Genomic DNA, 14,452 nt, shown 5'->3' on the forward strand with positions numbered 1-14,452 from the left:
CGCGGGCGTCCTCAAACTCCCTTACGTCTCACACTTCCATGGACATCCCGGCTATCGAAAGTTCAAGTTCCTTGCCAGCTAGCTACGAACTGTGCGATGATAAACAACAATGCCATTCTCCCGCAGACCCCGGCCATCACACAAAGTTCAATGCGACAACGGTGTTGTCGGAGACACCCATATGGCGGCGACGAGGCGCAAGGGCGGACGACGGGCAGCCGGCTACGGCGACGTTGCGTCACGAGGTGGCGACACACGCGGCGACACACGCAAAAGACAAATGTGCGGGTGTGATTGGCCGACTAGGTAGCCTCTCTTCGCCGAAGAATGACGCTGCTTACTGGCGTCGGTCAAGCGCGGGGAAAAGCATATACCTCGACGGCCCGGCTCCCGAAGCTCTACTATGCGAGCTAGTGAGCAAGTGAGACAAGTCGGGCCAGCTTTGGGCGCAGGATTGGGCTTCTGTAGACCGTGGCCGCAGCCGACCCATTCTTGTCGGCGTCCCGACCGACAGGCTGTCACTTTCTCGTTGCCAAGGGCCCCGCGCCGAAAGGCCCGCTATCTCCCTCCCTAGCGTGCTGGGTTGTGGCTGTTGACGAGGCTTGACCATAGAGCGCCGGCCCCATGTTTGCTTTTTCCGAATCGCGGACCAGGGCCTGTGTTTGCCGTTCAGAGGCCAGCGCGCCATCCCTGGAGCGAGCAAGCGCTTTCTTTGCCTTGTCGGCGTTGTGAACGAGATATCCGTCAATTCAGAAACCAGGCGTCGAAAGCAAACCGACAAGCGCTTTGTCGTCGGCACAGGGATTAAAGGCGGAGTGTGCGCTGGGCGCTCCTGAGGCGCTTCTGGTCGGTCAGGGCTGGGGCCAACAGACCACCTCGGTCGCCCCGGTCGGTCACTGGCTTGGACGGCCATGGGGTCGGGCCGGGCCGGGCCGGGAAGGGCCGGGCAGGTCCTCCAGTGGGGCTCCGGCAGTCGTTGAGTTCGGACGGAATCGGCAATTCAAGAGTGGAGTCAACGGCTCATTGCATGGAGCTGGCGGCGGCAGACTGCATGAAGCAAGCCGCTAGTCTAGCTTTTGGCCCTAGTTAGTGCCGCCCTAGACTGGTTGATAGCAAAGGGACTCCGCGTTCCATGCGCTCTTATTTCAACTTGATTCCATTCCAAGTTTCCGATTTGTGTCATCAGTATTTTACGCTCCAAGTTTCCGATTTGCGTCACCAGTATTTTACACACTCGGGTTACAATATTACTCGCATGCTTTATTTCCTCAAATTGGATCTGCCGCTGCTGTTTTGCGCAAAGTTGAAACCTGCCCCCTTCCTAGTTCCGTTACCTGAATTACACCCCCCTTTTCGAACCAGCCTCGGCCCGCCGTCTGTTCTTGCAGCTGGTGCTGACGGCCTTGATGCGGCCGTCGAGCGCAATATTAACAGGCGACTTGGCCTTGATGTAGTTGACGAGGACCTCGTCGAGGGTGTCGAGGATGACAAAATCTTTGCGCGGCGGGTCGAAGAAGTTGTCGCCGCCGTTGGCCACGAAATCAATCGTGACCACACGGTACTCGGCCTGGCGGTCGAGCGGCGCGCCGCCGATGCTCACCGCCTTGAGCCGGCTGCCGGCCGCCGCCGTCGGGCTGAACGAGATGCGGATCCCCCGGCTCACCTGCAGGAACGACGTCACGGCCCGCCCGTTGACCTGGCTCACGCGCGACACGATGCCCTCGAGCGCCGTCCACAGGAACTCCCCTGCCATGGTCACCTCCACCACGGCGTTGCCGAACGGGAACGCCGTCAGCACCTCGCCCCGTGTCACGTTGCCCTGGTCGATGGTCGCGCGGATGCCGCCGGCGTTGGTGATTGCGAACGCGGGCGCTGTTGCGGGAGTGCTGCCGTTGAGGCGGTAGTCGAGCATGGCGCTGTGGAGAGGCCGAGTGGAATTAGTTCGGTGCCTGGCACGTGACAGATAGGGTCTGCGACGAGAGAGCACCATGGCGCTTTCACTCGCCGGGGCGAATACTACTCACTCTGAAATGAAGTCGCCCAGCGTGCACTCCTGCATCTGGCAGGTCGACTGGTCCAGGACCACATCGCTGAACCCAATCACCTGGGAGCTGAACTCTTGGAACGGGACGCGCCAAGCGTCGACCTCGGCCTGCAGCTCGGGGTCCTGCGCCGTCGCATTGGTCAGGTGGATCGGCGCGCCGTGGTACTCGAGGATCTTGCCGGCCGCGTCGTACGTCACGTCAATGTACCCAAGGTACTCGCCCCAGCGGTACGCCGTGACGATGAAGACCTCGTCGCCGTCCTTGTTCTTGACGATGGTCGGGTACGGGCCGACGGCGCCCGGGAAGTCGCCCAGCGGCGTGTGGCTGTGCCCGCCCATGATCAGGTGCAGGCCCGTCGTCTCGCTCGCTAGCCGCTGGTCCTCCTCGTACCCGATGTGCGTGATGGCGGCGATGCGCGTGATGTTGGTGGTCGCCCGGATCAGGTCGACCGTGTCCTGGACGGCGCGCACGGGGTCCGTGAAGGTGGTCTCGGGGCCGGGCGACGAGATGCCGGGCGTCGTCTCCGTGGTGACGCCAATGACGGCCAGCTGGTACTTCTCAAAGACGTAGAAGGGCTTGATGGTGCGGTTGAGCTTCTCGTTGCTGGAGAAGATGTTGGCGCTGACGATGGGGAACGTCAGGTTATCGAGGAACTGGCCCAGGTACTCGGAGCCGCGGTCGAACTCGTGGTTGCCTAGCGTCATGGCGTCGAAGCCCAGCTGGTTCAGCGTGTCGGCAATCTTCTCGCCGCCGTAGTAGCTGAAGTACATGGTGCCCTGGAACTCGTCGCCGACGTTGAGCAGCAGCGAGTCTGGGTGTTCGGGCCGCGTCTCCTTCAGAACCGTCCGCACGCGCGAGTAGCCGCCATAGCACCCGCGCGACGGATTGGTGCAGTCGGTGCCAGAAGACGAGAACTGGTCGAGGTGCGCGTGCACGTCGTTGATGTGGTAGAAGGAGATGTTGTAGTTGCCGTCGCTGTCGATGAAGCGCCTAGACAGCTTGCGCTCGCTGATGAGATGGTCACCGACAAAGGGGGTGTCGCTGGCCGTGGCGATGGCGCCCGAGCACGCGGCCACGAGGCACGAGGCGGAGAGGAGCAGCTTCATCATGACCACTCTTTGTCGTAACAATTGTGCCGAAACTCTCACCCAAAGAGGCGCGAGCTGCAACCTAAATTAAGAGGTTGCAAGGAGAGAATCTTGAGAAATGGAGGTCTGGGCGGCGACGACACCTCGGACTCGGGCGCACCCGTCATTTTATTTGAAATGCTCACCATCTATCTATCTTGTCCGTCCGTCACTGCCACGTGCTGATCGTCGCCGGTTCGCTACATTTCCCCTCGGTATGCGATTGCACGGCGATGCGGTGCCCAGGGGTAGGAACGCACGCGGATGGCTGGTTGGCCAGCGGGTTCAGATAACAAATGTTTTTTGCCTTGCAGAAATTGCAATGTCGCGACGCGCCGTGTTAGAGTTACTTGGCGCATCGGTTCACTTGGTGACCTGCCTTGTTTGTCGCACTTTGTGAGCGGGCCGAGGACAGTTGGAGCTTGGCATCGAGGCAAGTTTTTGGGCTGCCTAAAGTGGTCGAGACCCACAAAGGCCAAGCGCATTATCACGTGCCGACCGGATGGAAGCGATAAGGGCGCCCCGCGATAAGCTGATAAACTCACGTGTCATCCGAGCACCTCCGGTCCGATAATTTGGCCGTCAGCATCACCCTTGCATCCATCCCTTGCACAGCCCCCGCCGAGCGGGGCAGTATCGCGGGGCTCGTTCCATCGGAACGGCGAGCTTCGCTGTGTGGCGGTCGTTGGGGCGGGGCTTGGCGTTCAGCCCTATCCATCGATCGGACGTCACCCCGGGCTTTCGCCAATTGCCAGCTTAATTGCCCCGATCGGCTAGCCGGCACCCAAGCCCTGCCACCACCAAAGTCGATCGCGTGTGCGTTATCGAGATGCTGCGCACGCGCGAGCCTGGCACTGAGTCAGATCGTTGCACTCAAAATAGATTCGGCCGACGACGAGGTTGGAAATGCGACGAGCATATAATGGGCATGCCAACCCCATCGGTCAAGTCCTTCATCTCAATCATCAATTTCCACATCAAATCACCATGCACACATTTCCTTGAGTTTGGGGTTTCCTTCTCTTTCTTGGTTTCCCTGTTTCATTGGTTTCACTGTTTCATTTTGTCATTTGCTTCTCTCTTAGAGTCTTGGACCTACACTCAGTGAGCGATCACACAACACACCTTCCCACTTCCCAGTCACCGAAAAAGAAACACACGGGAATCAAAACCGTCCTCTGCCCGCCGCAAAAATGCTCTCCAAAGGAACTGCACTCGCCGCGATGGTGGCCGTGCTCGGCATGTTGTCAACAGCGGATGCCGCGGCGCTCGGCAGCAGCAACGCGAAGCGCATCCCGCTGATCGGGAGCTTCTCCATGTCGCCGACGCGTGGGTGCCCCATGGGCAGCGACGCCATCACGACGCAGCTGACGTACGGCAACGACTGCGGGCAGTGCAACAACTTCTTTGGCAGCCCCTTCGCCGCCATGCAGTCGATCGACGTGCACGGGCCCATCGCCGGCGCCCAGTGCGTCATCACCGTGCACACCACGGCCGACTGCTCCGACCCTGGCACCGTCTCCGGCCCCGGCTGCTGGTCCCCCGAGGGCATGATCCGGGGCTGGACCATCACCTGCCCCGGGGCAGACCCCAGTCAGACCTACATGCCGCCGTGCGCCTCTAAAACGGGCCCGCCCTCGTGCGAGCCTTCTTGCAAGGGCAGTTAGAGACGGTGCGCTTTAATTTGCGAAAGGGAGGGTGTGGTGGTGGTGGCAGATTGGCACGGATGTCCCTGGAGGAGCGTTTGGATTCACTGTTGCATCGTTCTTTTTTTTTAGGGTGGTCTGATGGCGGGGAAGATGGAGGATGGTGTTTGTGAATCTTGGCACGGCGCTTGGAGTTCTTGTCCTTGTCTTTTTCTCTTCATGCGGGGTTTCTTTAGGATAATTAGACGGGATTTGGCAAGCGGCATACTAGACTTTCTGCTTTGATAGCAAAATCGATGGTGTCAACCCACGCATATGCAATGCATGCAGGCTGAGTGTCGGGCAGCAAATTATGGCAAAGCATAACTTGGAAGTGGGCCTCTTGGCATGTACATCATAATTGTGCTCCTTGAAAAAATGGCCTGCGCATGTTAAGACTCGGGTCTGTTCTACGGTGCGTCGAGGAGGCCAGGAAGCTGGGAAATGAACCGAGGACCTGTCGTGGAGTGATGCATCATGAATCTACGCGAGGTGGGCTGTTGCAGCCAGACCTGCGGTGGCTGGGCCAGCCGGGCCTGCAGTGCCTGGGCCAGCCGGGCCTGTGGTAGTTGTAATAGCAACTCCCATAGCGCCATCTGGGCCTGTGTCGGTTGCCTTGATATGGATTGTGAGGCCATTTGAGAGTAGTGATAGAATTTGGGAGCTGTTAAAGTATGGCTGGTTACTATTGCTATAAGGCTCTGAAGTGTAGGACACTATAGTGGTCGTGTTGGTGTGATTAGTGCTGTTGATCAGCCTGCTTCCGGATTGTTGACTGAGCTCCACAGCATCTTCCAGAACCTCTACTCGTCTTGGCAGACCCTGTCACGAGGGAGAGATATTGACCGGCCAAAGCACAGTAGAACCTAACCTGTATTGTGAAATCCAAAGGTAAGGAAAGAAAGGAAGCTATCTCAGGGACCGCGGGGTCCTAGGAGCGGAAGATATGATGCAGCCTTACGTAAGATAAGGCTTTGCGCATTGATCACACTCTAAAAAAGATGCGACCAATCAGGACCACGTAGTGCGTCATTGCCACCACGGCACCCGCCGTGACACTTACCTCGAAGTGGCCGCTATAATATACTTAACGAGGAAAAGGAGGAGTGTCACGGCAAGTATCAAGACAGCTGGCTGGTAAGTGCTAAGGCAGCTGGCTGGCAAGTGCCAAGACAACCGGCTGGTGATCGAGGTGCGGGGTGGGGTACTGGCCCGTGCGGACGTGACCCACAGACCAACCCTACTTCTTCGAGCACCGCACAGAATTTGGAACTTCCTTCCTTTTCCTTTTCCTTAGCTTTAGATTCTACGAACACAGCGACCTTAATGCAGCTTTGCCTCATCTAGTTGACTGTGCGGTGACAAGAAGCTTATCTTGTATTATAGTATCACGATCGTAATACTATTTAGAAGTAAAGAATTTGTCACCGCATGTTACAATCTGGACAACAGTATTACAAACCACTCGACTGTTAGGGTCGTCTGTCTGTAAGGGAGCACGGGCTCCACAGAATGTTGGGGTTGGTAATTATGAAGATAGAACAAAGGGCAAGCTCCTATCGCACGGGTAATACAGTCAAATCGGAATGCCACTCAAAGTGTATGAGTGCAGTGAATGTGTATTGCTTGCTTGAAGAACCAAGCAAGAACTATCTAAGACCGTGGCTACGGTCATCGTATATATCTAATTCAGGTAACCAATCAGGACTCTTCCTTTGCGTGCTCAGTGCTCCTCCTAACGCTTGGTACACCGAGCGTCTCAGAGACTACCGAGCGTCCTGCTCGGTGCGCTCGCCTGGTCTTGGCAGACCAGTCGCACCGAGCGCCTCCTGATTGGCTGTGTCGAACACTTGCGGGGCCCGACCCCGCCCACTTGTGCGGCCCAATTGGCAATTGGCTTCCAGCGCCTCCTGCAGTCTTGGACCAGGATCGTAATAAACAGGTCCACGGAGCTAGGCCCGGCCTAGGATTGTGGGGGTCTGGACGGTAGGTAGGAGATGACAGGAGACAAGGAGTATCGTGCACAGATTGCGAAAGACAGGCTTTCAACATACAACCAATGTATGCTTAACCAGATGCATTGATAGCTGCAGAACCGTTCTCCCAGAGAGAGCGCGTTCTGCCAGCTCCTATATAGAACTATGAGCAACCAATCAGGGTCCCTTCCCTGCGCTCTGTGGACCCCGGGGCGATCTGCGAACAGATCGCCATGGGCCCCACTAATCGCCCTGCTCCGTGCGCTCTCCCAGGTCTTGGCAACTAACCGCACAGAGCACTTCCTGATTGGCCGCATCCTTCCTGCCGAGAGCCCTGCCCTGAATGCCGCTCCAGCCAATCTGCAGCGGGGGGGACAACGCCCTCTGCACCTCTGAACCGGGATCGTAACACCGCACAGTCAAATGTTATGAGGCAAGGCTGCAATGTAGTCGCTGTATTCGTAGAATCTAAAGCTAAAGAAGGAAAAAAGGAAAGAAGCTTCCAAGGCCCGGGCAGGGCGCGGGGGAAGTAAGTTGTGTTGTGGGCCGCGTGGTTGTGGTGTGCACAGACCACCGCTTAAATCCAGTGTGGCCAGGTGGGGCCAGGGCGGGACCCACTAATCTAGCTAGTTGTCTGCACTTGCCGTGACAGAATTGCTGAAACTCCCGCTTCTTTGGCTCGTATATAGTAACGGTATTTTTTAGCCTCTCTTGCTGGATTAACGAGTGTATATTCCTTTTGTTGGTACGGAGCTCTACATTATTCGTAGTAGTCTGCTTAGCGTCCTATACGCTCTCGTAGGCAGCCTAGAAGTCGTTGGTGGCCACCGTGACTGAGCTTTGTGCTTATGCCTTCTTCCGTTTCGATATACGGGCCATGGCTGTATACGGTATAGGTGGCGGGAGGGCAGGAGGGCAAAAGTGGAAGACGCGCGCGCGAGGGCAGAAGCGGAAGACGCGCGAGGGCCGGAGACCGCATTCTAAAGCGTGGAAATCAGAGGCCCAGTCATCCAGGCTAGCACTATTGCGGCCGAGGCCCCCTGTGCGGTAGGGCTGTGGTGGCCTGCTAGGCTCGATCCGGCGGCGGAATCATCGACGCCGGCAATAAGACAAGCCGGCGAGCGAATATCGCCTTCTAACTAGTATGGCCGGATTGGGTGATACACAGATATGGTGGGTCAATAGCGCCGTCAGCGCGGATCATCTGCAGTCAGCGGGGTCGTCGATACCAGGTAACACTTATATCCATATGTCATACGCATTCACAGGGTAACAGAAGATGGGGCATCAAATACAATGAGGTGTTTGTATTTGTTCGTGGTATTCCAACCACGTAGGTGTTCCAACGGGTCAAAAAGTGGTAGTACTACCGGGGGGGGTGTAAAGTTGTTCTGATTCATGTTCTGCTCTAGAAATCTATGGTGGGGGTCTTTGGCTTTGTACATGGCCGTGCGAGGGCCGTGCGGCGCACGTGCATCGCACCGCCTCCCTTCCAGAGTAGAGTACGGTCACCAACATCGCTATTCCAACACTGGCAACTCTTCTTTTGTGACCGTACGATCCCTCTCCCTATCCTGCCTTCTCGTGAACTCTTTATCTCAAGTTCTTGCTTGTTGTGGCTCCCCACGTGGTTGGATGATCAGATCGTCGTACCACCTCGTCTGAATATGCTGTTTGCTAGTATCGTGCAATGAGTCCCGACCTCCTCGTACGTTTGTCTGATAACTTGTTTGCCTGCCAGTGCCGATCCGGGGTCTCGTACGACGATGTGCCCGGGACCGGGGATCGTGCGGAAGGAGCGGAGGGTCCGAAGAGTGCGCTTTCGAGGCACCCAGTTCTAGGCATAAATCTGGCCTTCTCGCCCTCCTTCTTCCCTTCTTCTTCTTCTTCGTACGCTCTTCACACGCACATACAGGCACAATGTCTCTCGTGCCTGGCGGCGGCGGCCTGCCGCCTACCCCTCTTGGTACCATTAGCTCTCGTACGAATAGTACTGGCGATCTCTTCCTGCTTATTCCGACTGGTTCTGAGGATAACCGCCGTCTCCTTGCGAGCCTCTGTATCAACGTAAGTACCCTCGAGAGTCTTTCTTTTTGTTGTACGAGTGGCTGATTATTCTCAGGACGATGAGCGCCGCGTCGTTGCCATGCCCTCGGTTGACGTTGAGATCCGCGTTCCGGCTGCCGATCGTGCGTCGGTCCATTTTCTCTTTGCCCGCATCATCCGCCGGGAGTCGTACTTTCGTGCGCTCCTTGTTCAATCGCGCGGTACACGCGTGCGCCCGTGCCCGGAGAAGTGCGGCAATCCAAACGCGTCTCCCAAGTTCCGGCATTGCGTACGCATCCCCTCATTCCAGGGTGGCGCCTGTGCCGAGTGCGTCTGGCAGTCGCACGGATCTCGCTGCTCTCATTCCAACGAGGGCTCAATGTCCGCCTGGGACTCGGGCGGTAGTTCAGCTGGTGGTTCTCCTCGCGCTGGTCTTAGCCAACGTGCTCTTCCTCCCTCCAGTTCGGGCTCGCGCCTGAACCCTTTTCTGCTTGAGGAGTAGCTTCTCTCCCTCCGTTGGCTGGGTTCGCGCCTGGGCCCTTCGTACGGTTGAGGGATCTCTTTTGTACTTGGGGTTGGGGTGTTTTTCTGGGGTTTAAATATCTTTTGGGGTTGGGGGGATGGTGCGTTGAGTTTTTTTTTTTTTTTTTTTTAATGAAATGGGTTTCCTAGGGATATGAATGGAGTGATCGTGCGGTGATAATACATAAGGGCCTTTCCACTCCTCCTCAGTCCTTCTTCTCCAGTCTATCGACGAATGCCTCGATTCGTACGATGACCTTTCCGTTATTTACCAGCTTTGTCAATGCTTGGTTGGGGTTCTTCTTAGTAAGTGCATCGGCTGGGTTGTCTTGTCCATCAATCCAACGGATTTCTGAGATCTCCCGGCGCTCGTACGCTTTGCGGAGGGACATAATGTCTATCATTAGTCTCTTCTCACTCGCGGTTCCCAGCTTCACCATGCAATCGTACAGTGACCTCGAGTCTGTACAGATTACCACTGGGATTCGTGCGATTCCGAGGACGCTGGTAATCTTGGTGAGTGTCGTACTAATGGCAATTCCGCTATCGAATCCGTTCACCATGCCGTAGAGCTCGCTCGCCAGCACGCTCCTGGTAATCCTCTTGCACTTGGTTGAGGACCAGTGTACGATATTGCCGCAGAGCTGGAATGACTTATCCATACGTTCGTCCTCCGTTCCTAGTACGATTAGGAATCCGAGCTGTGATGACATGTCCTTGTTATTCGCGAAAGATTCATCAGTAAAGATGAATAGCTTCGCGCGATCAAGGTCCAGTGGTTGATAGCAAAGTCCTCGCTCCGGGTTATCGATCTGCCACTGGATCCTCTTATTCAGGCTGTCGTGGTCTCCCTTCTCTGGTTCCTTCACTTGGACTGCGATAGATAGGTCGTACGCTGCCTCTGGCTGGCAAATGCTTGCGATATATGCACCTCTCGCACGTTGAGATACATATTGTTGGGGTGCATCTTCTTTTTCCTGGTCGATTAGGTTGAGTTGCTTGGCCTGCCCTTTCTGTGCGATTAAGATGTCTTTTCCCTGGAGTTGGAGGCGACATCCGTTGAACTCGATAGGAGAGTCGTGCGTCAGGAACTTCTTTGGCTTCGCCATCAGTCCTGCTTCTTTGAGCTTGACCTCCTCTTTTTCCGAAAATTGGGGGGTGGCTAGTGTGAGCGTATCGTCTGTCTGCATGCCTGTGATTCCGAAGGTCTCTTGTCCGTTTTTGGTAACTAACAGACAAGGGTCGTACGTTGAAGTTTGCATCTCCAATGCCTCGATATGGTGCTTGTTGTACGTCTTGAACCAATGGACTCCGGCCTCTGCGAGTCCATATAGGGGCTTCTTGATCCATAGGACCGTACCTTTCGGATACTTGTCCTTGAGTTCCTTCGGGAGCTGTGCGATGATTGTGCGATGAAGAGGATCTGTCGATTGGATATAGGCTTGCGTAATATCTCTCAGTTCAGTCTTTGCACCAATTCGCTCTTCTAGCGATGGGCCTAGTGCGAGGATCAGTCTCTGGCTCATTCTCTGGATCGTCGGAGCCTGGGTCAAGATCTCCTTTTTATCCTCGTCGCTATGGCCTTGCACGATCAACCTGGACTTCTCATAGGGGATAGAATCCTTTCCCTTTATCTCTCGCACGAGTCGGGTCTTCCAGAGTCTTAGCTTGCCATGCTTCTTCTCATTAAAGCGGATGACCTCAATAACGTGTGAGACTAGCAGTCCATCAATCTCCTGGGCGTCCGATTCCTCAAATGGTAGCCCGGGTATAGTGATCTTTCCTTCTTCGCGGAGTTGGATAGCCAGTGCGAGTGCGTCGACTTCCTTCTGAGTAACAAGAGTCGTGCCTTGAGCTGGGATTGGGTTCTCTCTTGGTCGTCCCCGTCCCCTCTTTTGCACGATGGGAACAGGTTCTTTCAATACCTGGTCTTTCTCGTGCGAGATGATTTCTCCTTGTCCCTGCTCTTCCCTATCTTTATCTTGATAGTACGGCTTGACCTGGGTTATTCTGAACGTCTTTGGGCCGCTCTGCATTTCGACGGTAACATTGGCGTAGTCCTTGGCGATAATGGGGTATGGTCCTTCCCACCTCTTGTCCTTCCCTTCTCGCCAGACAAGCACCTCGCTCCTCAAGGGTAGTGCGAGGACTCCATTTGTCGTTGGTCCGTTCCGAGTATTGAGCGCACGATTAACGCTAACTTGTGCGCGGATCTCGCGCAACATCTTCATTGCTTTCTGCACTGCTCGCGCTCTCTCTCTAATCTCGGGTGACGGTGGCGAGTCGTGATTGATCCTGGGGTACGCTCCAAATACCAAGAGTGTTGGTACGAGCCCGTCTGGGCCAGCCGTATTGTTAAGAGCCTTAACTGCCATCTGGAGGATCGTCTCGTCGTCTGTGCGATGACTCAACTCCTGGTGGAGGATATCGTACGCCCGTTCTAATGGGCGGTGTGCTCTCTCTACCTTACCGATAGCCCAGTGTGCCTCAATCGGCATCTCTTTGCACGAGACTCCCATAATCTTGGCGTTGTTCCTGAACTCCTCAGATGCGAAGTTCGTTCCTGGGTCGTGCGATATCACATCTGGGGGCCCTTGGTATACAAAGATCCAACAGCGACATAGTGCGTCCCATGCATCGTTCGCTGACATTGATCGTAGGAACGTTACTGCCTGAAATGATGTCGCCACATCGATAACGTGTAGCGCCTTCCTTCCCTTGAGCTGTACGATATCGATGACGACCTCATAGTTGAATTCGCACTCGTCCTTGATCGTGAACTTGAATCGCTGTGGAGCTGGGTCGTGCGTCTGGGTATGGAACTGTCGCGAAACCTTGCGGTCCTCTGCAATCTTCAGGGCTGTTCTCAGCTTGTCAAATAGTGACTCGCACGATGTCCTCTGGCCCAGTAGTGCTGGTTCAAACTCTGCGACTCCCGTGCAGGCTCGCGTGACTGCGGTGTGTAGTGCGATCTCGCCCTGGTATCCCTCGCCTAGGGCACGCTGCACGAGCTGGAGCTTGTCGAGCATCTTCTCGAGCATCTCCTTCGCTGGTGCCTCTGGGCTCTCCCTACGCAATCGTGCGAAGCTGAGGGTAGTCCAGTCCGAGTAATACTCGGCGTGGTTCACCGTAGTATTGAAGTACGAGTCCAGCAGTTGATAGATCTCGTCCCACCTCTTATCAGGCCCAATATGGTTCATATAGTACGTCTCCGCACGGTCAGACAGGATCTCGGGGAATACTGCGTGATACATATCCTCCGGGATCTCGTGCCTCCGGCAAATACTAACGAAGTGCTTGACCTTATCGTACAAGATGTCGTACGGACGTCCTGTGTAGTTCCGTGCGGGCTTCCATGCCTTCACAAACGCCGATACTTTCCTGCTATCGACTGGGCCGTTATATATGATCCGCGTCGGTGGGATATTCTGGTACTGGATGTAGGGGGTTCCGTACAGCGGGTTCGGGTTCTGGTACGAATTTGGAGATGGAGAAGTCGTCGTACCCGGTGGGTTCGTTAGGAGTGGTATTCCTCCTGTCTTGAGCTGTAGGGTGGGTGTCGGAGATGGTTGATGGGTGTTGTGCGACATCTCTATTGGCTGTGCGGTCGTCACGAGATTGGCGAACTTCTCTGAGGCCGTTCCTTCCGGGACTTGTACGTTCTTCTGCTCCAAGATGGTAAGCATTCGCTTCTTGAACGTACGATTGACTTCGTTGAATTGTGCGACTGTCCAGCCTTTGAAATCTTCGCGGAAAGCCGCGCGGATTCTATCTGGGCTCGTATTGAACTAGATAAACTCTATCATACTCTGTGCGAAGTACGTTGTTGCCTCCTTCTCCCGAAATGGGTTCGTGAGGTTTGGTGGCGTTTCAGAATCCCACAGGTTGAAGTCAACATTGCTCTTCCAAACCGTCGCGGGGATGCCGCTATTCTCCCAGATCTCCTCGTAGGATTCCTCCTCACTATCTAACGCCATCGTCTTCAAGTTATCGATGACTGTCGATAAGTGTGTTGGTGATTGGTCGCTGCCGTACGACCGGGGTTTTTGGTATTGAGTGGGGTTATAGCGGGGTTAATGCACTGTGGCGCGCAATTCGGGTTCCTCTTGTACCAAGCCGTGATGCTTACGATCGCCTTCCCGATTTCCAGCGGTCGTCAACATTCGCGTTTAGTACGATTGGTTCCTTAATTCTTCTAGATGAAGCTTCCTTACTCCCTCGAAAGTTCGTAGGAAACAGTCGTCTAGGCGATAGTACGAGAGATTCTCGCACGCGGGTCGCACTTCCCTCGAAAGTTCAGTGCGATCGCGCCGATAGTACGATTTCGTCTCTTCACGTAGCTTATCTGTGAGTGTTACCACTCACTGATCAGTGTTCGTGGTATTCCAACCACGTAGGTGTTCCAACGGGTCAAAAAGTGGTAGTACTACCGGGGGGGGGGGTGTAAAGTTGTTCTGATTCATGTTCTGCTCTAGAAATCTATGGTGGGGGTCTTTGGCTTTGTACATGGCCGTGCGAGGGCCGTGCGGCGCCCGTGCCTGCAAGCACGTGCGCTAGCACGTGCATCGCACCGCCTCCCTTCCAGAGTAGAGTACGGTCACCAACATCGCTATTCTAACAGTATTGTCAGAAAAAGAAGGTCTTGAATTATCTGAGGAATCGGGACCAAAATGAAGGATCTGTTTCTTCTACTTGTAGCTAGGAACCTGGCCTCGTTCCGAGGCCGCCTAGCCCCATCAGAGGTCCGAATTCAAGGAGTAAATGAAGAAATCGCGAGACATGCAAGGGAGCTCGGCATGCCTTTGGCCGGAGTAAGGGATTGACGGTTATAGCCGTGTTTTCCCGGAGGAAGGGAGGGCAGGCATGCTCCGTACTTCCGTGCAGGTCCGTGCGACACCACGCTTAGCCATGAGAGGTTTGTGACCGACGAGGTGCTGAATGTCCAATACAGGATAAAGCTCAGCAGCGAACCACCACTTCAAGGTCGATATTGGCCTGGTTCTCGACCTTGCCGAGCATATACATAAACAGGCCGACGTCAGGAAATATAA

General features: G+C 55.2%; 3 protein-coding genes across 3 annotated transcripts; 1 reads left to right on the top strand and 2 right to left on the bottom strand.

Moving 5' to 3' along the window:
• Positions 1 to 979: 979 nt before the first annotated feature.
• On the bottom strand, positions 980 to 3,585 carry B0T26DRAFT_847296 (Metallo-dependent phosphatase-like protein). Its single transcript, XM_060447599.1, has 2 exons — positions 2,025 to 3,585; positions 980 to 1,916 (listed from the first exon to the last, which is right to left on the bottom strand). The coding sequence occupies exons 1-2, from the start codon at positions 3,152 to 3,154 to the stop codon at positions 1,340 to 1,342; spliced, it is 1,707 nt and encodes a 568-aa protein (XP_060300439.1). The 5' UTR covers positions 3,155 to 3,585; the 3' UTR covers positions 980 to 1,339.
• Positions 3,586 to 4,395: 810 nt separating this feature from the next.
• Positions 4,396 to 4,839, top strand: B0T26DRAFT_747899 (uncharacterized protein; the record flags this gene model as incomplete). Its single annotated transcript, XM_060444894.1, has 1 exon — positions 4,396 to 4,839. The coding sequence occupies one exon, from the start codon at positions 4,396 to 4,398 to the stop codon at positions 4,837 to 4,839; it is 444 nt and encodes a 147-aa protein (XP_060300440.1).
• A 2,088-nt stretch (positions 4,840 to 6,927) lies between these two features.
• Positions 6,928 to 7,150, bottom strand: B0T26DRAFT_695097 (uncharacterized protein; the record flags this gene model as incomplete). Its single annotated transcript, XM_060441276.1, has 1 exon — positions 6,928 to 7,150. A coding segment is annotated over one exon (223 nt), but the record flags the coding sequence as incomplete, so codon positions are not given.
• Between the last annotated feature and the right edge of the window lie 7,302 nt (positions 7,151 to 14,452).

This window comes from Lasiosphaeria miniovina (genome assembly GCF_030549165.1).
Source record: "Lasiosphaeria miniovina strain SMH2392-1A chromosome Unknown B0T26scaffold_2, whole genome shotgun sequence".
In the NCBI taxonomy this organism is placed as follows: domain Eukaryota; kingdom Fungi; phylum Ascomycota; class Sordariomycetes; order Sordariales; family Lasiosphaeriaceae; genus Lasiosphaeria; species Lasiosphaeria miniovina.